Here is a 22593-nt window from a genome sequence, read left to right as displayed (position 1 = left end):
ACGGGGAACTCAACCCAGTGCTCTGTGACAACCTAGAAGGATGGAATGGGGGCAGGGGGAGAGGGCAGTTCAAGAGGGAGGTGTGTTAGTCACTCAGTCGTGTCCAGCTCTTTGTAACTCCATGGACTGTAGCCCACCACGCCCCTCTGTCCATGGGATTCTCCAGGCAAGAATTCTGGAGTCGGTTGCCATTCCCTTCTCCAGGGGATCTTCCCAACTGAGGGACTGAACCTGGTCTCCTGCACTGCAGGCAGATTCTTTATCATCTGAGCCACGAGGGAAGCCAAGAGGAAGGGGATATATGTACACTTGTGGCTGATTCAGGCTGTTGTATGGTAGAAACCAACACAAAATTATAAAGCAAATGTCCTCTAAAAATAAATTTAAAAAGGAAAAACAACTTTAGCACCATCTTTGGCCTTCCCGTAACCTGAATCAAGAAACAAAAAGTACAAAGCCACATTCTGAAATAGTGAAAATGACTTGAACACATAAGCATCAGTTTGGAATTTCAGATGGTCTCTTACTTAGATGTTATCTTACTAAGATGACACGTCCAAGGAAACCAGTAAAGGATACAAAAATGTAGTCATCCATGTATCTCTTCTTTAGATTCTCCACGATAGCATTCTCTGTGATCTTGGAGAGCAAGACCATGTCATCCACACCACTGTGCTTGACATTGTGGCTCTGCCAGTGGTACCGGTAGGCTCCTTTGCTTCCCTGCAAATGGAACACACACAATTATGAGGATGGTTTATTTTTCTCCTGGAGGGAAAAAAAATTATCACTAAGTTCCCAAATATTCCTTATATCAAGTAAGAACACGCAAAGCAAACAAATATCTTGCTATCTAGATTCAGATTTCAGCTTTGCCACCTAAATGAAGTGGGGAAAAGTGATCTAAGCTTTTGTGTCACTTAAGCTTTTCTTTTTTAATAAAAAGGGAAAAATAAGACCCAGTTCACAGAGTTGTTGTAAGGATTAAATAAAACAACATGTAAAGCACCATGCACTATCCAGAGAATGGCACAGTAAATGATCAATAGGCTTGGATAATTCCTTCAAGCTTACTGTTTTGTAGAACTGACTGACAAATAAGCAATGAAATAGAAACATTCCAGACTTGTTTTGCAAATTATATGACAGAACTCAGAAGTAGAAAGAATACATATCCCACAATAGTTACATCATGTGATCATAATTTCTCAAGCCATCTGAATTGCTTTCCATCCATAAACTTATCACTGTTGATGCAATATTAATTTTCCACATTCAAAGATCGGCCTTCCCAGGTAGCTCAGTGGATGAAGAATCTGCCTGCAATGCAGGAGACACAAGAGATGCAGGTTCGATCCCTGGGTAAGAAAGATCTCCTGAAGAAGGGCATGGCAAACCACTCCAGTATTCTTGCCTGGAGAATCCCATGGACAGAGGAGCCTGGTGGGCTACAGTCCATAGGGTTGCAAAGAGTCGGACAGAACTGAAGTAACTGAGCATACACACACACATTCAAAAGATAAGCTACATTTTGATGACTGATCATACATGGAAATGGACCAGATGGTCTAAACATGAACACAGAATGTTCATGTTATGTCCCATGCTATGGACAGAAGAACCTCATCTGATCCCATGGCCTCCTTGGCTAGGCAGAGCCCTTGTCTGCTTACTGGATTTACAACTTAACACCAGGGGTGGCTCTGAGCACCAGATAGGATTTCCTATCACTTGGCATTTCTGTCATGGGATCCCCATGTGTTGGGCTATGTGCCATGCCCTGGGGTTAAGGGCAGATGGGTACATCATGGTGGCTGCACTCGGACACTAGATAGCCACCAAATTATTCAAAATTTGTGCGTCAGCAACAGTCAATATGTAAACATGTGCAAAATGGGTGTTCCAGGAGTGGGTGGAGAGTCCTTTGCCCCAGGAGAGAGAGAAACCACTTCCTGGAGAAAGTGCCATGAGAAATGAATCTATAATATTTTGAATTTCCCAGACAAGACAAGACAAAGAAGGATATTCATTATAATCTACACTCACAGGCAATTAAAAAAGCCAATGCATATGAAATAATGACAAATAACACATGACAAGTTATTGGAAGGCTCTTTCTTCCCTTGGAGTTCTCCGCACTCTCTACTGGACATGTCACACACTGGACCAGGATGGTGGGCACTGAACTGAACAAGACTGGCTCCTCTCCCTCCTCAGGAATTCACTTTTGGGGGGAAGTTTACTTTTGTGGGAGGGAGTCTGAATAAAGAAGAAAAAGATTTCTGAACAAGGGAGTCTAGAAAGGCCACCTGTCAAATGTCAAAACTAGGATGAGAAAAGGCAATAGGCTCTTTGAGAGAAGGGGGAGGTGGAAGGAAACAAGATAGGTAACATTTTAAATTTCCCTTTAAAAAACTGCATAATGTTTTCTCTGCTGGAGATATGGGCCCTTTGATAACAGCAAATTCTAAGAGTTTCTGGGAAAGCAATTATTATAAATCCAGCCAAGGAAGGGGCCATCATGGGAAAAGCATAGCGCCATGGGTTCAAGCTCCAAAAAGGGGTTCAGGAAGGCTTGCCACCCATGCTGCCTTGCAGAGGGAAACCATTACATGATATATTTGACTTTCTCAGAATCATATGTAGCATCAGTTCTACAAAATTACCTCAAACCTCACCACTCTCTTTCCTCTTGTGGCAAAACAAAAAGCACTGGCCACAGGATGACTCACTGGATCTCAGTCGAAGGTCCACAGTCTATTTCCAACCAGATAAAGGTTCCTGGAGACTCCGCTGCCCTCCCTCCTTTTCCAGCTTGAATATTCTTTCTGGACACCTGCAAAACTTACTATGCAGAGAAAACTAAGCTCCTGGAGTAACTAACCAGTATGTATGTTTCTTTTCAATACCAACAATTATCCATGTACTTAAAAGATGGCCAAAATGTTGTTTTCTCTCTAAAAATAGAAGCAGAGTTGAACAAAACAGAAGGGCTACTAATAAGTTGTAGATGTTGAATAACGTCTACAAAGGGCAAGAAATGGAGGAGCTCTATGTCACTGTGTATGTGTTTGTACTGATCCACAGAAATGCCTTCTCAATGTGATCCAAGTCCGCCTTGGAGTCCAATCTGTCTTTTCTCTCTCTGTCACTGCAGAGTGATCCATTACTGTCTGTCTCAACTCAAAGGCAGTGTCCTCCTTCTACTGGCAGTTACTCCCCAGTACAACAGAACTCCTTGTACGGAGTTTCAAATATTCCTCCACACAAAAAAAGTTCCCCTGGCTGGTTCTCCAGACTTCTACCTACAAGAGGATAAGGAACCAATAGAATGACTGACACTTACTATTAGCAAGGCAGTGAGTCATTTGATTTGAGAGCAACACTGAGAGAGAGAGGGAGTAATCGGAGCTTTCGGGGGGAAGGCTGACCTGCCCAGAGTGCCAAGGGCAAGGTCAGAACCCACGCATGGGGAAATAAAAGCTGGGAGAGGGCTGGGCTAGGCAGTTCTAGCGGAGGGTGAGAACTGGATCAGGGAGCCTGGAAACCAAACAGGGATGCACAGGCTTCCAGTCCAGCCCAGGGAAGCTTTCTGTTTTCCTGTAGGGGACCATAAACTTGATCACACAATGACTTTCCCAGAGGCCTTCCTTGGAACAGTCACTGACAGCGAGTAAGTGGGGAACAGAGTGGGAAGTGGTTGTCATCTTACAACCCTGGACAATATCCTTGGAAGCAGAAGCTGAAAGTTGCCATCAGATCACAAACTATGGTCCTCGAATTATGTGGATAAGAACGGCACTCCTGGGGGCACAGAACCTCAACCCCTTTGCTTCTTTCTCCTGCCCCTGACTGGGAGGGGAAGGGCAGGACAGGCGGCCACACCTGCTGCGGGAGGACCTGAGGGTCGCCCCCATCTGGGTGAGGAGGGACATTTTTCCTCATGGCCAAGGTCCAGGCTACCAGGCCAGCACATGACTCCGCTTCCTTCTCTTCTATGGGCTTTCTGGGTGGGTAACACCTTTTTGTTTCCCAACCAGAAAAGGAAATATTTGAATAAGTAGGGGCACTCAGCAAGGTATTTCATTTTCTAACAGTTCTTGGTGAGTGAAGCACTGTTGTACAAAGGACGGGAATGTGGTTGCTGATGCCCCAGCTAAGAAATGATAATAATGATAATAACAATGATAATGATGATAAAAGGTTACTCCTAACCCTGACAACAATTACAAGTTCTGAAAGAGAAGGACTTCCCTGGCAGTCCTGTGGTTAAGTCTCCACACTTCCAAAGTAAGGGGCATGGGTTAGATCCCTGGGGTGGGAACAAGGATTCCACATGCTATACAGTGTGGCCAAGAAGGAAAAAAATATATATATGAACGAGATACTTCCCACTAGGTAAAGATTGAGTGCAGATTTTCTCAGGTCCATAGTTACTTTCTAATTATGAATCAGCTGATTAAAAAGCACGGATTCATATTCAAGTTTTAAAACGTGGGGTTCACCCACATCCACATAATGGCCTGGTTTACTCCTCACATTTAAGAGGTGGCACCAAGACACAGAAGTACCTCACGTGGAGGAAGAAGCCAGGGCACTGATTTTAAAAGGCGGAGTGCCATGAACTGGTGTGTGTTCAGCAGGGTGGGGACTGGGATGAGCAAAGTTAAGTCAGTGCACAAAGGCAGGTACTGTCCTGAAAGCCAACCTCCACGCCCACAAAGAGGCCCCGGGGCAGCCCTGCCCACAGCGGGGGCGCTGCCACACTCTCACTAGTGTCTCTGAGCACTTTCCTTCTTTGGTTCATCCCGGAGGGAGGAGATGATCACATAATGGGTAACTTTACTTCTTCAAGTGCCCTTAAGATGCCCAGGAAAGGGAGGCCATCAAACATGCTGAGTAAACACAAGAGGCTCAGTGCTGGGCAGGGTCTAGGGGAGGGGTGGCCACACACACGCTTGCTCTCCTGTAGGGAGAGTATTTGTTGTTTTTCAGTCACTTGTGACCCCATGTTCTTCACTGTCTCTTGGAGTTTGCTCAAACTCATGTCCATTGAGTCAGTGATGCCATCCAACCATCTCATCCTCTGTCGTCCCCTCCTGCCCTCAATCTTTCCCAGCATTGGGGTCTTTTCCAGTGAGTCAGCTCTTTGCATCAGGTGGCCAAAGTATTAGAGTTTTAGCTTCAGCAACAGGCCTTTGAATGAATATTTAGGGCTGATTTCCTTTAGGATTGACTGGTTTGACCTCCTTGCAGTTGTAGGGACTCTCAAGAGTCCTCTCTAGCACCACAGTTCAAAAGCATCAATTCTTCGGCACTCAGCCTTCTTTATGGTCCAACTCTCACATCCATACACAACTACAGGAAAAAGAATAGCTTTGACTATATGGATCTTTGTCAGCAAAATGATGTCTCTGCTTGTGAATACACTGTCTAGGTTGGTCATAGCTTTTCTACTAAGGAGCAAGTGTCATTTAATTTCATGGCTGCAGTCACTGTCTATAGTGATTTTGCAGCCCAAGAAAATAAAATCTGTTAATGTTTCAACTGTTTACCCATCTATTTGCCATGAAGTGATGGGACCAGATGCCATGATCTTAGTCTTTTGAATGTTGAGTTTTAAGCCAGCTTTTTCACTCTCCTCTTTCACTTTCATCAAGAGGCTCTTTAGTTCTTCTTCACTTTCTGCCATAAGGGTGCTGTCATCTGCATATCTGAGGTTATTGATATTTCTCCCAGCAATCTTGATCCCAGCTTGTTCATTCAGCCGACATTCTGCAGGATGTACTCTACATGAAAGGTAAATAAGCAGGTTGACAATATACAGACTTGACGTACTCCTTTCCCAATGCTGAACCAGTCCGTTGGCCATGTCCAGTTCTAACTGTTGCTTCTTGATCCACATACAGATTTCTCAGGAGGCAGGTCAGGTGGTCTGGTATCCCTATCTCTGTAAGAATTTTCCAGTTTGTTTTGATCCACAGTCAGAGGTTTTAGGGACTTTCAAGAGGCCTCTCCAGCACCACAGTGTGAAAACATAGATTCTTTGGCACAGTATCATTAATAGACTTGTGTAGGACTAGGGATAGAAACTAAAGTCACAAAGACCAATATAAACACCGTTAACTAAACAGAAATAATGGGCATACTCTCTTTGCTCCACCTTTATTTTAAAGAATTTACCTTAAAATCTACCAAGGATGCCAAGATGTATATACAGGGTTCTTCCCTGCAGCAAAGTGTGTAATGGGGATAAGTGGACACAGGGTTTGAAGACCTATCACATCATGGCGCCTCCTGAGAGGAGTTCCACGTGGTCACGGGAAGGAATCTGTGCTGACTTGGAAAGTTCTTCAAGACCCACAGATGTGTAAAAATAGCAATCAGTATGTGAATTAAGTATTGAATGACACATTAAAAGACATGTGTTTTAATTGTTTTCTTGAAAGATACACAAGGTTCCATCAGGGAGCAGGCCTGGGGAAAAAAGGTGACATTTACTCTTCATTTTAAACTTGGCAGCACAGTGTACTTTTTTACTGCTATTTTGAACCATATGCATGTGTAAGTAAAATTTAAAAATAAACAAGTGCTGGGGACCTCCCTGCTGGTACAGTGGATAAGAATCCACCTGCCAATGTAGAGGACAAAGGTTCGATCCCTGGTCAGGGAAGATTCCACATGTCGTGCAGCAACTAAGCCCATGTGCCGCAGCTACTGAGCATGTACGTGCAACTACTGAAGCCTGTGTGCATAGAGCCCATGCTCCACAACAAGAAAAGCCTCTGCAATGAGAAGCCAGTGCACGCAACTAGAGAGCAGCCCCTGTTCACTGCAGCTAGAGAAATGCCCCCACACAGCAAGAAAGACCAGTGCAACCAAAAATAAGTTAATTAATTAATTAATACAAAATAGAAGTGTTGAATACGATGCCAATGAAATCAAGCATTTTCTGGGGATGGTGATTTCCAAAAAACCTAGGACTAGAATGCCCCCAGTGTTATAAGCAAATCACCCCCAATGAGAGAGAAACCATATTCTTATCGTCAACAACGGACAATGGGTAATGCCCTGGCCTGTGGATGAGCTTAACTTGTTTTTTAATGGGATTTTCTGACCCAGTGACTCATAACAGGAACAGCATGGACATCTAATTCTCTGGTAGATGTTCCAATCTTTTTAATTGACAGTCTGGGTATTCTACTTTTTGCAGTTCTGCTGTTTGACTGGAATAAAACACTTCCATTGCAAATGATGGAAAAATCAACCATAAATATTTGTTTGTCTATGTACCGGGCACAGTCAGCCAGCATTGTGTTTTAACTTCATGAAACGTAGATCACTGCCCGCTCCCCCGCCTCCACACACACACACACTGTTTTGATGGTATGAAGACAGATGCAAGTATGTACCAGTGCTGAGCTGCAATGAACAAAGCACAAGGAAGGGGTGTTTCTGGAAGAGCGAGGGCTAGGGGTGAGAACGGGCAGCCAGGAGCCCACAAAACTCCTAATCCCCTCTTGTCCTTAACGTAACAGGGACTGACTCTTTCTGAACCCATAAATATATGCCGAAGCTCTATGGTATCTCAATGGATTCTCACAATACCCATAAGACGTGAATATTACAATCATGCCACCACTATTTTACAAATGGGTAAAGGGAGGCCTGGGATTATAACATACCAAGTTGCCTCTGCTTGGAGAGGCTGAGGATGGGAAAGTCCATGGGAGGTTAGCACACAGAGTAGGAGGCCCAATGAAGGTAGAAGATGTGTTCATTAGTTCCACTCATGTAGGTACATGAGAGCTGATCAAAAGCTGAGTATTTGTGCAGCATTTCCACATACAAAGGACAGGGTTGAGACCTGTCATGGGGATTTCTGACTTCCTTTTCTTCACTCTTTCTGCTATACCACAGCTCACTTCCAATACCACTATCAAGGCCAAGTCTGAACACTGGCTCCAGGATCATTAGATCCAGCGGTTTCTAAGCCAGGGTTGGCCAGAGTCACCCTTCCTCACTAGAGCAAACCAAGACACTGAGTGCAGAAGGGGATGTTGTTAATAATAAAGCTGGAACAAGAGGCATCAACTGGGACCACCTCAGGCTGCATGGTTGCATCTGTGACCAACCTGATCCCAGAAAAATCACAGGCAACTCTCAGAGACCAGCCCTCCCAGCAAGATCCTCAGGGTCTCCCACAAATCACTAAGCCTCTCTGAGGCTCTCAGGGCCTCTCAACGGTCTGCTCAGGAGAAAAGAGGTTCCTGACACTGCACTGCCCCCAGAGGATAATCACACCAATCTCAAGTCCTTCTTGGGGTAGAGCTGGCTTTACATGATGACATGATCGGGGCACAGACCAGTCTGGCAACAGTGTCTGGGCTAACTGAGTAGGGGAGAGAAAAAAAGGTTTGTAGGGAAAAAAAAAAAAAGAGAGAGAGATGGTAAGGTGCCCAAATTTGGTTTTAATTACAATCATCATATTATTAATACAGAATGGTATCTGTGTATGGCAAAACAGTTGTTAAAATGATGTGGTTATTTACCTAAGTGTAGTTTCTGTATGTTTTACTTCTCTACTGAGCACACAATTTATAAAACGTATGAATTGAAGTGAAGTCACTCAGTCGTGTCCGACTCTTTGCGACCCCATGGGCTGTAGCCCACCAGGCTCCTCTGTCCATGGGATTTTCCAGGCAATAGTCCTGGAGTGGATTGCCATTTCCTTCTCCAGGGGATCGTCCCAACCCAGGGATCGAACCTGGGTCTCCCAAATTGTAGACAGATGCTTTACCATCTGAGCCACCAGGGAAGATCACATATACACACATATACAGTTCTTTTCAGTGAAAAAATTAGATAAGATGCAAATAAGGGATAAATACTTTGTACAATGAAATTAAATCTATGTAAAAATGACACTTTTCCCATCTTCTCTTGTTATTCTGTGTTAGTTTGTTCATCCCAGCTTGCAGCTATAGTAAACTCTTCTTTAAATAACATTGGGCTCCCAGGAAAAGAAACACCCTTTCTTTCACTTACTCTAACTGAAATGTGGCTCCCAAAAGGATCATTTTTTATATCAGTGAACAGTTCAAACCTAACATGGTATAAAGGAACAGTTAACATATTCCATCAATTCTATCAATAAGATGCATTTTTTTATATTCTTACAATGTGACATTAGGATGTGTCCTATAACCAATGCTGTATCACAGATTAACTCTTATAATCAGGAGCATCTTAGGTTTGATAGATTATGGCACAAGACACTTCTGAGAAGCCAGGCCCCATTCTATGCCCTTTACAAATGTGGGGTCACTGTTTAAATCATCAAAGACATTATGAAGCTTCGGTTCTTCTGGAAGCATCGTACCATGTACTAATGTCATGTCAAGAACTGTGTAGTGGTTTTACTGGTGAGGCTGATCAATTGCCCAGTTCTAGAGGGTTAGCTGTGACAATTTTTGTAGCTTTTTCTCCACCCTCATCCCAAACAGGATACGGGTGAGAGTCCTGGCTGACAAGCAGCTCATATTAAACTGTCCACATCAGGTTGAAAGTTTGCAAAGCAAGGTAACCTCCTCTTCAGTTTGTAAATGTATGTTAGTTGCTCAGTGGTGTCCAACTCTTTGTGACCCCATGGATAGCAGCCCACCAGGCTCCCCTGTCCATGGAATTTTCCAAGCAAGAATACTGGAGTGGGTAGCCATTTCCTTCTCTATCAGTTTGTAAAAGGCATGTTCAGCTTGGACCTCTTCCAATCTAAAAATCCCTTCAGTATTTTTTTTTAAAAGTGAAAGTGAAAGCTTCCCTGATAACTCGGTAAAGAATCCGCATGTAATAAAGGAAACCCCAGTTCGATTCCTAGGTCGGGAAGATTCCCTGGAGAAGGGAAAGGCTATCCAGTGCAGTATTCTGGCCTGGAGAATTCCATGGACTGTATAGTCCATGCAGTAGCAAAGAGTCGGACACGACTGAACAACTTCTACTTCACTTTCATTAAGATCACTGAAGCAGGAACCCTGCCTCCCTCACCACTGCCCACAAGTGGTATGTCCACCCCAGGAGATTACAATGAGCTCTGGCCTTCATTCATATACACTCTACTCCAGTGTTTCCTAAACTTCATTTTCAACCCCTTTAACAACTTTCCTACATCTGCTGCTGCTGCTAAGTCGCTTCAGTCGTGTCCGACTCTGTGCGACCCCAAAGATGGCAGCCCACCAGACTCCGCCGTCCCTGGGATTCCCCAGGCAAGGACACTGGAGTGGGGTGCCATTTCCTTCTCCAATGCATGAAAGTGAAAACTGCAGGGGGTACCAGTTCCATCCCTGGTTGAAGAACAAAGATCCTGCATGCTGAGTGATGTGGCCAAAAAATAATGAAAATTAAGAAGAAAAGTACACACACAGACACAGGGCCCTTACAGTATACCTTGCTGCCGTGTCCCTCGCATGAGGGTCCCACTGCCACTCTCTACTGAGCCTATTCCCACCAATTTCAAATCTAGCCATAAAGAATTTAAATGAGTTCTACTTCCTAGACGTATTTTCCTCTGCTGTGAACAATCTCACATGGCAAGGCCAGATCCCCCTTTTGACAGCAGATGAGAGGCGAGGTTTCATTTTTACAAGCAGAAACTGTTTTGTATTCATGTTCCAAATCCCCTGCATTTTCCATCAGGGGTCCCCAGAACACTCCTCTAGTCCTCTCTCCTGGGAAAACAGCCACACATGGGACATCTGATCAGTCCTCTGCAGTAATGGCTTGTCCTGAGGCCGACAAGGAAGTTCTCTCTTGGGCACCTACGATTTACTCTTTCTCTCTTGGGAAGTGCTTCCTGCAAGGATTACCTGCACTGTTCCATCCTTTTCCCCTTCAGTCTCTAGGGTAAACTAGGATAGTGGCTCTCTCCTCTGGGAAAAATACTTTTCTCACACAACAGCTAGTTCTCATTACATACTAGCACGGTTCTAAACATTTCATACATGATCATTTTTTCCCCAAGCATGTATTTTTTAACTGAAGAAAAACTGCTTCACAATATTGTGTTGGCCTCTGCTATAGATCAACATGAGTCAGCCCTACTATACATATACATGATAATTTACTTAATCCTCACAACCTCATCAGGCAGGAGACTGAAGCACGGAGAAGTTAACTATTAATAACTTGCCCAACCGCAGCAGCTGGGCTTCAAACCCAGGCCAACCAGCTTTCTCTGCACTTAATCATTATACGTACTGCGTCTTGTAATAAGGTAAGTGACTTGGAAACGGCAATAATCCTAGTGTCCATAGTAATTGTTTTATTGAATGTTTACTGCTTGCCACATATCAACTTTTTTTTCCTCCACAGAACAGCATGAAGTGGATACTTTTATTATTGGTACACAGGGTACCCTGTGCAAAGCTCAGCACCTGGGAGTCCACAGAGGAAGTAGTCTGGTCATTGGCCTTGAGAGCACATCTACTCCTGGCCATGTTCCCAGCCTGCAGATCAGTGCCTGGCATGTAGGCATGCTCAATCAGTACTAGTTGGGCCAGTGAATTCCAGGCAGCTTTGGTTCATCTGAGAGCTAAACAGTATCTCTGCTGTATAGCACAGGGAACTCTGCTCAATGTTATATGGCAGCCTGGATGGAAGGGGAGTTTGGAGAGAATGGATACTTGTACATGGATGGCTGAATCCCTTTGCTATCCACCTGAAACTGTTACAACATTGCTTCCCCCACCCCAAACTACAACAATGACAAAGTCTTTGGGGGTTGGGGTACGGATTCTCCTTCACTCTTTTTTTGAATTTTATCTTTATTTATTTTTTAACACTAAAAACATTTTGTATCGGGGGTATAGCTGATTAACCATGTTGTGATAATTTCAGGTGAACAAAATGGCTATACTCCAATACAAAATAAAATGTTTTAAAAAAATAAAAATTAACCATAATGTAAAAAAAATAATAAAGAAGTCTCAGCCAAGGAGGACAAATCCAAAAATAAATAAATAAAGAACTAAATATCTCACCGTGGCAGCAGTCAGAGGGGGACAAGGCGGGGGAGGGGGGCTAGGGTGGGGGTCGGCCCCAAGTAAAAAACTTTCTGAAGCTTTCCTAAGGCTCCTGGCCCAGAAGATCAAAGGGAAGAGAAGTGAAGTGAAGTGAAGTCGCTCAGTCACGTCCGACTCTTTGTGACACCATGAACTGTAGCCTACCAGGATTCTCCGTCCATGGGATTTTCCAGGCAAGAGTACTGGAGTGGGTTGCCAGTTCCTTCTCCAGAAGTTGCCTCTAAAGATAATTCTCTCTTAACTGTCCACTGTCATCCAGGTAAGGAAAACAGGCTACTTTTGACCACAGGGTGAGGACATTTCAAGCTACAAAATAAATCAAATGGTTGAAACTCCATTATGTGACAAATGCTCATTCTACTTCTGTGTCTGTTTATATTTTAATCAAGCAACCGAAGAGTCACATTGATGTCAGGCTCTGTCTTTTCAGCTGCAGCTCTGCTGGTTTGACAACATGACAAGCATTTATCAGTTCCTTCAGGGACCTACCTGTCATTGCTAGTGTTTTCAAGGAGTTGATTACAATGAACACACTTGGGTTCAAGTATAGGCTCTACCTCTGTGACCTTTGGCAAGGTCAGTTTCATGGAATTTAATTCTTCACAATTCAGGTAGTCTATTAAATACACAGGTTAATGTGATTTAGTTTTTGCACCTCTATGATAGGATTTTGTTTTCTTGGTTAATGAATCTATGACCAAAAGTCCTATCAGACAATGTATCCTAATTTTTGGTTTGAAAATGATAGTCCCTGAAGCAATGGTAGCTGTTCAGTAAATTTCTTAAGCTGAATTAAGAAATCAAAGTAATGATGCAGGCAGACCAGCTAGAAATACTGGCATTGACGGCTCTTGTTCATACTATTAATTGAAATGGAAATAAAAACAGGAAGATAATTGAGCAATTCCTGTCACTTAGAAATGAACTATTACTCTGTACTATGAAATAAATTCTAATTCAAACCCTGTTTTGAGGAAAAAGAAAAATATGCAAAGATTTAAAAGACTTCAGTAGAATTGATATTGACCTGATTAAAAACAGTCTTCCAGGACTCACTATCATTCACAGCATCTTTCCGCACTGATTACAAAACATGTATTATTTATGTCATGCAAAATGGTAGAGGTATGACAACACAAGAAAATCAACTCATTTGGTGTTTTTTGTTTTTTTTTTTAAGTATAATTTACTTTTTCTGAAAAATGAACTGTTTGGGCATATATAAATGAGAAAACCCAGGATGAGTGTTTCAGAATGTGGTAGATGGGGGAAGGGCCTGGAGTGTGATCAAGGGTATCTTGTGGGCACCGGACAGTCTTTGTCATGAATTAGCCATGGGGGAGACTGAGTCCAGGATAGAAGCCAAGTTCAGGGATGAGAGGTGTCCCCCAAGCACCACAGTCACTAGCCAACAATGAAGAAAGAAATACAGAATTGAGAAATGCCTTCAGCATCTTCTCCAGGTTTTGGCAAGGGCATATCTAGACTCTTTGCTTGATCTGGCCTGACCTGCTGCACAGAGATGTCATGTTCCTCCAGGGGCAAAATGCAGCCATAAAGTGTTGGTCTAGGGACAGGCTTCCCTGATGGCTCAGTGGTAAAAAATCTACCTGCAATGCAAGAGACATGGGTTTGACCCCTGGGTTGAGAAGATTCCCTGGAGAAGAAAATAGTAACCCATTCCAGTATTCTTGCCTGGGAAACCCCATGGACAGAGGAGCCTGGTGGACTGTAGTCCTTGGGGTTGCAAAGAGTCGGACACGACTGAGCAACTTCACTTTCACCCTTCATCTATTCATACAGCTGATTCACTCTGATGTACAGCAGAAACAACACTGTAAGGCAACTATATTCCAATAAAAAATTAATTAAAAAACTGGATGGCTTGAGTCACGAACAGATGGCTTACAGGTAAGAAAGTGAAGGGGTTGAAACAAACTACAAATGAAGAGGCATAAGGACGGGGCACAATACCTCTACATTTACATTCTGAGCTGAACATTTTATAGCTGGAAGGGGCCTCGCCTATCCATCCACCAGTCCAAAGCTCTTACTGTGCAGATAAGGAGGCTGAGGCCAGAGAGGAGGAACATGTCTGCGGTGCTAGTTACTTAGAAGAGAACCAGAGCTAGAATTTGGGCCTTCTACCTCCCAGCCAGTGGTTGGCTCTCTACCACCAACCCCTCCCCAGCAAACCTATATGTAGCAAAGGTTTTCATCACCCACAGAAGTTCCAGGAAAAACAATCAAAAGAGTCTAGGTATTTAAATATTTTAAAGCTCTCAACTAATAAACATGATCATTTGTGAACCATGACCTTTGAGCAATCAGACTGCATCAGGCCACTGGTATCCATCCAGATAGTAAATATTTAAAGAGCTTAATTTCTTCTTTGTTTTAATATTAAGGTAAATGTGAATCAAAGTTTTAAAACCTTCTCTCCAGTGAGTTACTTTGCAGGCAAAGGTACACAGACCTCACACTTTGGGGATCACTTTCCTAGAACCCCTTGCCTTCCACCCAAGATATGGGGGGAAAAAAGTCAAAGCACTGGCTTAAAAAATTGAAACAAGTAGGTAAAGGAGAAAGGCAATCTCCAGAAAATGGGGGGAAATGACCACAGAAATTGGAAAGTTGTAATCTAACTAGAGATCCCTGGAGAATTCCATGGCACTCCTTCCAATAGTAATTTTCTTCTGCCAGAACAACTAAATTGAAATCAAAACACAAGTTAACCATATCTGACTTGATTATGAGGTCGGGGGAATCATACCAGCTTAAAATTCACAACTCCATAGAAAATCCAAGAAAGTTTCTGTGATCGTTACCCATTGCTCATTGTATTCCATGAAATACACTACAGCATCAAAAAGGCAACCCACCTCATTAAGAAGTGTGATCCACAGTGTTCAGGAGCAGGGAATGAGCATGGCTTTTCTAAACAACCTACTATGTGCTAAACACTGTTAGGTGCTTCATTTCATCTGGTTTCAAAAGAACTGTAGAATTGGGGATGGGGAGTACTATGATCTCTGTGTAAGAGATGAAAAAATTGGCCAGAGACAGTCATGGAGTCCAGATCTGTACTGGTGGGTTTACAAACCCAGAGCAGCTTCCATGGAGCCCCTGGAAGTCAAACGAAATGTATTCCCCACTGTGTGAAAGTGTGTCAAGGCAGCTGTTCTCTGATAACAAGATTTCAAAAGTAGCACCTGAAACTGCCTTTTAGGTCCCCCTGGCAAGATGGATGAAGGAACAGAGATCACTACTCTCAATAGCGGCGTTTTAGGCATGGATAGGGTTGACTCCCGGACTTCTCTGGTGGTTCAGATGGTATAAAGAACCTGCTTGCAATGCAGAAGGCCCAGGTTTGATCCCTGGATTGGGAAGATTCCCTGGAGAAGGAAATGGTAACCAACTCCAGTATTCTTGCCTGGAGAAGTCCACAGACAGAGGAACCCGTCAGGCTTCCTGGGGCGGTAAAGTCCACGGGGCTGCCAAGAGTCAGACACGACTGAGTGACTAACAGTTTCACTTCACTCTCACAGGACTGATGGCTACAAAGATAACAGGTGTTGTGAGAGGCCAAAGGGCTGGAGCCATCCTGCGACACTGCGCCTCTGCCTTCAAAGGACTTCCTATAGCCAATTTCAAGGCCAGAGCCCCACACCTTCAGTAAGTCTTCAGGCTTCTTGTTCAAAATCCTTTGGGGAGTAGACAGATGAGGCATGGTTTCCTTGTGTGACAAAGATGCCTCTCAGCATAGTAAGGACACTCAGGTTGAAAATAACCTCACAGAAATCCTCACTCTGACAAAATAGGCAAGATAGACATGAACTGCCAAAATGGCCCCAGCTAGGGATCCGCAGAGGAACCTGCTCTGGCAGCTGCTCCCAGCCCTGCAAAGTTCTTCCTTGTCGCAGGGATGGGAATGAAGGTTTAAGGGGGCTGGAGCTGACACGTAAGTGATCCCAAAGGAGGAGTAACCAAAATCACTCTGGGCAAGAATTCAGGCAAAGCTAGGCTGGCGGCTCTCTGTTTTAGGTAGAGACGAGTATGCCCACCCGGTTACAGAGAAAACTGTGTGCTCACTTTGGGGCAGGACAGTGAATAGAAAATAGAGGTCAACATCACTGCCTCACAAAGAGGGCTATGCTCAACAACTGCCAGCAAGACCACAAGTGGATTTGCAAAAACATTTGCCTGGTTTCTGGTTGCAGAAATGGAGAAAGGATTTCTACTATGCTTTGCTCCCAAGTGCACAAAAGTCCCTTTCTACCTGAACCCTGAGACCCAAAAAATGAGAAAATGTAGTGCCAGCAGTTCTAAGGGTCTCGCTGGCTGTGACCCCTTCTCTTCCTGGGAGTTGGGCCAAAAGCACAGTATTACTTACTGATCAAATAACCAATACCCAGAGATACCTGGGAGTGAACACACACAGCAGTGAAGGTTCATTGGAATCAAAAGCAAAATGGAATCACCATTTGCTTGATGGAGGTTGGCTGGGTTGAAGATACAGAAGTATCTTAGCTTTGCACTTAGAAAAAAAAAATCTCGTTTCATTTTTTTTTTTAATTCAGTGCAGCAAGAAGAGTACAAAGGTTAGAAAAGAGAGAAAGAGCTTGCAACCTGGAGACAGATAAAAGGCAAATGATTTAAATTAAACATACGGGAAACATTAAAGAAGGCATGGACATAAAACAACCCTAGAGATATAAACATACAACAAAGAAAAGTTGTTTGATCAGAGGGCAAGCCGTGTGAATAAATAAAATACCATAAATGCTCTAAAGGAAAAAAAAATTAAGAAAGAGAAGAGTTTTCTTTCAACTTCCATTCTAAGAAAACCACAATTCTTTTTCTTGGTACAACTATAGCTCACATGCTTAACATATAAATTCAGCTTTGAAAATACCTCTGTTACATTCTCTAGTTTTTGCTTTTTAAAAACATGTAAGTGAACCAATCATTTTCTATCGCTGGGTAAATTCTGTTTGGTGGGTGGGTTTGTTTTGAATAGCTGTGAATAAAGGCAAGGGTGATTTGATTTTTTGTCATTTAAATTTTTCTCCCTTAAAAAAAGTCTACAGGAGGCCAAGGCAAAAGAATCCGTTTTGAAGAGTAGTTTGAGTATTTTTAAACAAACCCACTTTGTGTTTCCTTTGTCTCTAAATCAAAAGCCTGTATCACCTTTTCTCAAAGATATTTCCACAGCACTACCTGGCCAAGTTTGTACACCCCTATGGCATTGTTACTATTATTTAAACTTCCATGAAACGTACTTCAACTGGCAGGCATATGCATTGTGAAATTAAAAGTGTATTGTCACAGAAGAAACAAAACTGAAGTTGGACGCAAGGATGGACAACAATGTGCAATGCCACAGATGGCAGCGGGAGCCTAAGACACTGTGTGGTTCCTTTCTATTCTGTTTTGCCCCATTGTGTTCTGAATGGACAGAATCACTGCCCGGCTTTGGGGCCCAGCCACTGAAAGGCCCCATTGTAAGTGATATGCTTTCCAGAGCAGAGTGAAGGTTGCTGTAGTAACCTTCACCGAGAATTTCCTGACCAGGGTGATGAAAATCTCAACTGAATTGTGACAGGATTACAGTTACAAACAAGACTGCAACATGAACAGGGGCCTCCCCGCTAGAAGGGGGTCTTCTCTTATCTGAACATAACCCACAACCTGCTGCCTAAAGCATATCCACATAGCCATAGAAGGGACTGAATTTCTAGCAGTCAGAGCTTGAGGAATCAACTGTACAGTATCCTCCCAGGGCTGGGCTGGGGGTGGCAGAGGAGGGAGGGAATGGCAGTTTGCAGATCAAGGTGGGCTACACAGTCCATGAATGCTTTAGCTGCTGTGTTTGCTGGATGGAGAATGCACTTTCCTAGTGCTGAGCAGAGAGGCATGGGTACCCATAGTCCAAATACCACAAGCAAAGAAGAAATCTGCACTTGGTTGGGAGAAAACAGTGCAGGATTCAGAGAGAGCCCCCCTTTATATGAAAAAAAAAACCAATCACCCCCAATTTCCCAGATGGAACACTAAACAAGAATGAAAACCCCAGTGAGCTCTACCGATGGCTCATTATATACCAAGCAACATTCTAAGCTCTTTCACACACACTGCATGTGGGCGTGCTAAGTTGCTTTGTTCGTGTCTGACTCTTTGAGACGCTATGGGCTGTGTAGCCCACCAGGCTCCTCTATCCATGGGATTCTCCAGGCAAGAATACTGGAGTGGGTTGCCATGCTCTCCTCCCGGGGATCTTCCCAACCCAGGGATCAAACCACGTCTCTTTTGTCTCCTGCATTGGCAGGTGGGTCTTTCCCACTAGGACCGCCTGGGAAGCCCTTACATGCATTACATCATTTAATTGTCTCAGCAAACTTAAAAGGTCGGCATTATTATTAACCCTCATTTTAAGGATGAAGAAGCACAAAGAAGTTACAACCTTTGCCCCAGATAATACCATGAACAAATATTCTGCTTCCAGAATCCACACTCATAATCCCTTTTTGACTCAGCTTTTTCATATAGGCACTGGGCATTTGGATCTGGAGTTCTGGAGCTCATGAGCAAGAAATGGGCCAGGAGTCCACCACTGGCTACTATGAGTTCTCATCATAGGTCTGTGCAGGATTGAGCGGAACAGGGAGCCAACAAGAGATAAGAAAACAGAGGATGAGAAGCATTTTATCCATTGGTTCATTCATTCATTCCTCCCAATAGTTATGTGCCTACCAGGAGCCAAGCACTATTCTAAGCACTGGGGTAGCACCTGCAGACCATTCAGACAAGACTCCAGCTTTTATCAAGCTTCCTTTCTCATTAATGAGGCAGAAAACCAACAGATAGAGCGATAGGAAAAACAAGGGGTGGCCGCGGGAAGGCCAGAAGGGCAGGCACTTGGCACTGGAGACAGGAAACAGGCAGTCAAGATGGGACTGCCCATCAGAGGGTGCAGCCCAGGTCACACAGGAAAACTGTCTTCCTTCCAAAGGGAATGAGCCCAGACTACTTTAGTCAGATCCCCATCCAGTAAGAGAAATGACACCGCCTCTTATTTGTAGGTTGCTTTCAGGGTCTCGCTACCTCTCTGCTCATCATCCAGTGTGAGTTCTAAAGCAGTTCAGCCAGCCAGGCAGGCAGGGAGCAGGAATAATTATCTCCATTTTACAGCCTGGACAGTCTGCGACACTTCCCTGATACTTTAGAGAACCCCAAAGGAGTGGTAGAGACACGAGGAGGACCGAAAAGTAAATTTCAGGTTGGGCTCCCCAGCTTTGGGGACTGTTCCTCTGTTTATCCGTCTAGCATGATAATGGCTATGTCATTTATTGCTGGGTTATTATTAAGCTGGGCTGTGAGTCGTTCTGTGTGCTGGATCTCGCCTACTTAAGAAAGAAAGAGGGGGCAGGAGGAGGGAACCAGAAGCAGAGGCAGAGCCAGGCTGCTTTTAACTGAGAGACAGAGAAAAACAAACAGCTCTTTAAAAACACAATCTCTCAGCATACTTAAAGGTAGCAATTCCAGCCTAAAAGCCTCTCTGCTTGGTAATGCACCACCCTTAAGAAAGGGCAAAATTATCAAGGCGTGGAAGCTCAGGAGATGTCAGGCTGTGGATGAAGGCCATTCCATGCCAACTTCTAAGTAAGACGAGGAATTACAGTCATTCAGCCCACAGCCATTTCCCATTTTAACTGATGTTTCCTGTTTTCTATGCTGGGCATCATAAGAATATTCAGAACCAGATCGGGAGTTCACAGGCCGTCCCTTCACTGGGGTACATTCTTTTCTGTTCACTCATCACATTATGTGCAACATTACAACCCAAAACAGATCTGTTTTCATACTGACCTCAATCTGCATCCACCATTATTGTGGCTGAGAGAAATCTTGGCTCTTTGGGGCCGTGATGCCAAGAAGAACAATCTCGCCTAGCAGTTCCCTGGACTTGTTGCCCTTCTGGACCTGCAGGTTGGTGTCTCAGCAGGAATTGTCCACATGTACCTATACGATTTACGAGTATGGATAGGGGACAGGCAGGGGCTGGAAGTCGCATTGTAGCCCGTTTAGCTGATTGCTAAGCCATCCCAGGGCAAATGAGACAACTGGGCATTTTGTTCAGTTTGGTTTTGATGGTAGGATCACAAAAGTATAGTTTTTAAAAACTCTTTATTTTGAAGTAATCTCAACATTTCAGAAAACATTTTTTAAAAAAGAATTCTTATACTCTATATCAATCTATAACATTTTGCCAATTTGTTTCCTCTCTATATATATAGTATAGTTTTTTTTTTAATCTACACTATTTAAAAATAGATACATCATGCCCTTTTACTCCTTAACACTTCAGTATGTATTTCTTAACAAGGGAATTTTCTTATATAATTAAACAACTTCCAGAAATGTCACATTAATACAATACTTTTTATCCACGTCAATATCTTAATTTCATCAATTATCCCAATAATGTCCTTTGACAAGATTTTCTTTTTCCTGGTGCAGGCTCATGTATTGTATTTAGTTTTCCTATTTGTTTAGCTTCCTTTAATTTCCAACAGCTTTTCAGCTTTCCTTTGTATTTTATGATGTTGACATTTTAAAGAATTCTTATTTTATAGGATGGCCCTCAGTCTGGGTTTGTGTGATGTTTCCTCATAATTAGATTCAGCTTTTGTATGTCCCGTGCTGTTGCGTCCTTCTCGGGATATCACGTCTGAATTGACATCATGTTTGTGGGCGGTATTCATTTATACCACTTCATTAAGTACTGTCCCATTTCTCCACTAATTTCTATTTTTCCCTCCTCTGGTAACTACTAAGGGATTTGTGGGGAGATACTGTGCGACTATGTAAATATTCTGTTCCTAATCAAATCGTAACAACCAGCTTTGACAAAATTAAAATTTCAAGCCCAGTTATTTGGCACTCAGAGAGAATGCATTGCTCTCGGAACCTGTGTGTCTCAGACAGACAAGGGCTACCGAGTATCTCTGTGGGTGTCTCAGAGACAGGGTAGCTGGCTTCCTCCCACCTGCTGGGTTCCAGACAGGCTGAGGTGGCTGACTTCCTCCACCTGTGACACCCAGTTCCACCCCTACAAGGTGTGACATAATGCCTTCCTAGAAGCTGAACTGAAAACCAGAAGTATGAGTCGAGGTGATTCTTATTGGCCCAGACAGCCCCATGGAAAAATACATACAAAGAAATCAGGCCTGTCCATATGCAAAGCTGCTACATGTGGGACGTGTGTCCCTGGTTCCCGCTATCAAGGTGCCCGTGCGTCTCATCCCCACCCTAATCCTGCCCCTCCTCTCATTAGCTTCAGTGCCACTGAACAAATTACTGTTTAAAAGGTGGAAGTGGGGTCAGTCTTTTTGGACCAGGGAGCTTAAAGCAAGGTGGGGATGGGGGAGTCAAGGGCAAAGAATGTGTATAAAAAGGATAAAGTCCAACCAGACAGTTCAAAGAGGTGGCCAGCAATTGTTCCTGAGCCACAAAGAGGGCAGACCTTCTTTAGGCCTGACCTCCCATTCCAGACATTCTTGTTCCTATGAGGGAGCCTGCTACCACCCGAGGCAGCCAACATTTTCTTTTTGCTAAAACTCACTGTGTGGAAATAATTACCCCAGAAGGCTTCCCAGGTGGTGCCCTTGGTAAAGAATCCTCCTGCCAGTGCAGGAGACTCAGGAGGCTTGGGTTCGATTCTTGAGTGAGGAAGATCCCTCGGAGTAGGGAATGGCAACCCACTCCAGTATTCTTGCTTTGAAAATTTCATGGACAAGGGGAGCCTGGTGGGCTACAGCCCATGGGGTCGTAAAGAGTCAGACAGGACTTGGTACACACATGCTCACGATTACCTCAGAGGGCTTTATTATACAAGAGCCACCAGTAGATGGCCACTTTCACAGCTGGAGTGACTGGGACAGAACCTTGGGGAGGAGCCAGAACCGTCTCTACAGCAAATGAGCTTAGGAAGGAAGACCAGGGAGCTTATTTGGTGACCAAAGATTCTCCTCATCCTGTCAATATTACACAAGCTCATACCTGAAATGCACATAGAGGCTAGTGGTTTTTAACAATGACTGCTGAAACACCGCTAGAAAAATAAAAGTTCTACACCTTTTAGGTAAAAAGTTTACATTTAAGAATTTGCTTCTCCTAACTAGAGTAATGAGCTATAAAGTATTGATAGATCCTTTAAAATTTCTAAACATAATAAATTTCATAATAATAAAATTTCATAAGCATAAATGAGATTTGGCATCGGTAACAGTAATTTCAGAGATGGCATTCTTTAGATAACAACTGCTGTGTAATCTTTTCCTTGAACCTCATCCTACATTTTTTACTTCTTCAGTCATTCCCTGACTGAACCATTTTAACTCCATCTAGAACAGCTGTGTCAGGTAATGTGTCAAGCCCTGGGGATACATTAATTTTTTTTTTTAATATAGAAAGGTTTACAAATTAATTACCTAAGTATGCAGCAGTAGTTCCA

At 43.5% G+C, this 22593-nt stretch overlaps 1 protein-coding gene across 1 annotated transcript in view; it reads right to left on the bottom strand.

Annotated features, from left to right (window-relative positions):
• Positions 1–22593, bottom strand: part of MYO1E (myosin IE) — a 214948-nt gene that overhangs the window by 121320 nt on the left and 71035 nt on the right. The window contains exon 2 of the mRNA XM_069596358.1: positions 580–723. Within this exon, the coding sequence (XP_069452459.1) occupies positions 580–723 (144 nt within the window). The remainder of the gene's footprint in view (positions 1–579; positions 724–22593) is intronic.

This window comes from Ovis canadensis, chromosome 7 (genome assembly GCF_042477335.2).
Source record: "Ovis canadensis isolate MfBH-ARS-UI-01 breed Bighorn chromosome 7, ARS-UI_OviCan_v2, whole genome shotgun sequence".
Taxonomy (NCBI): Eukaryota; Metazoa; Chordata; class Mammalia; order Artiodactyla; family Bovidae; genus Ovis; species Ovis canadensis.
This window is presented reverse-complemented; position numbering and strand designations above follow the sequence as displayed.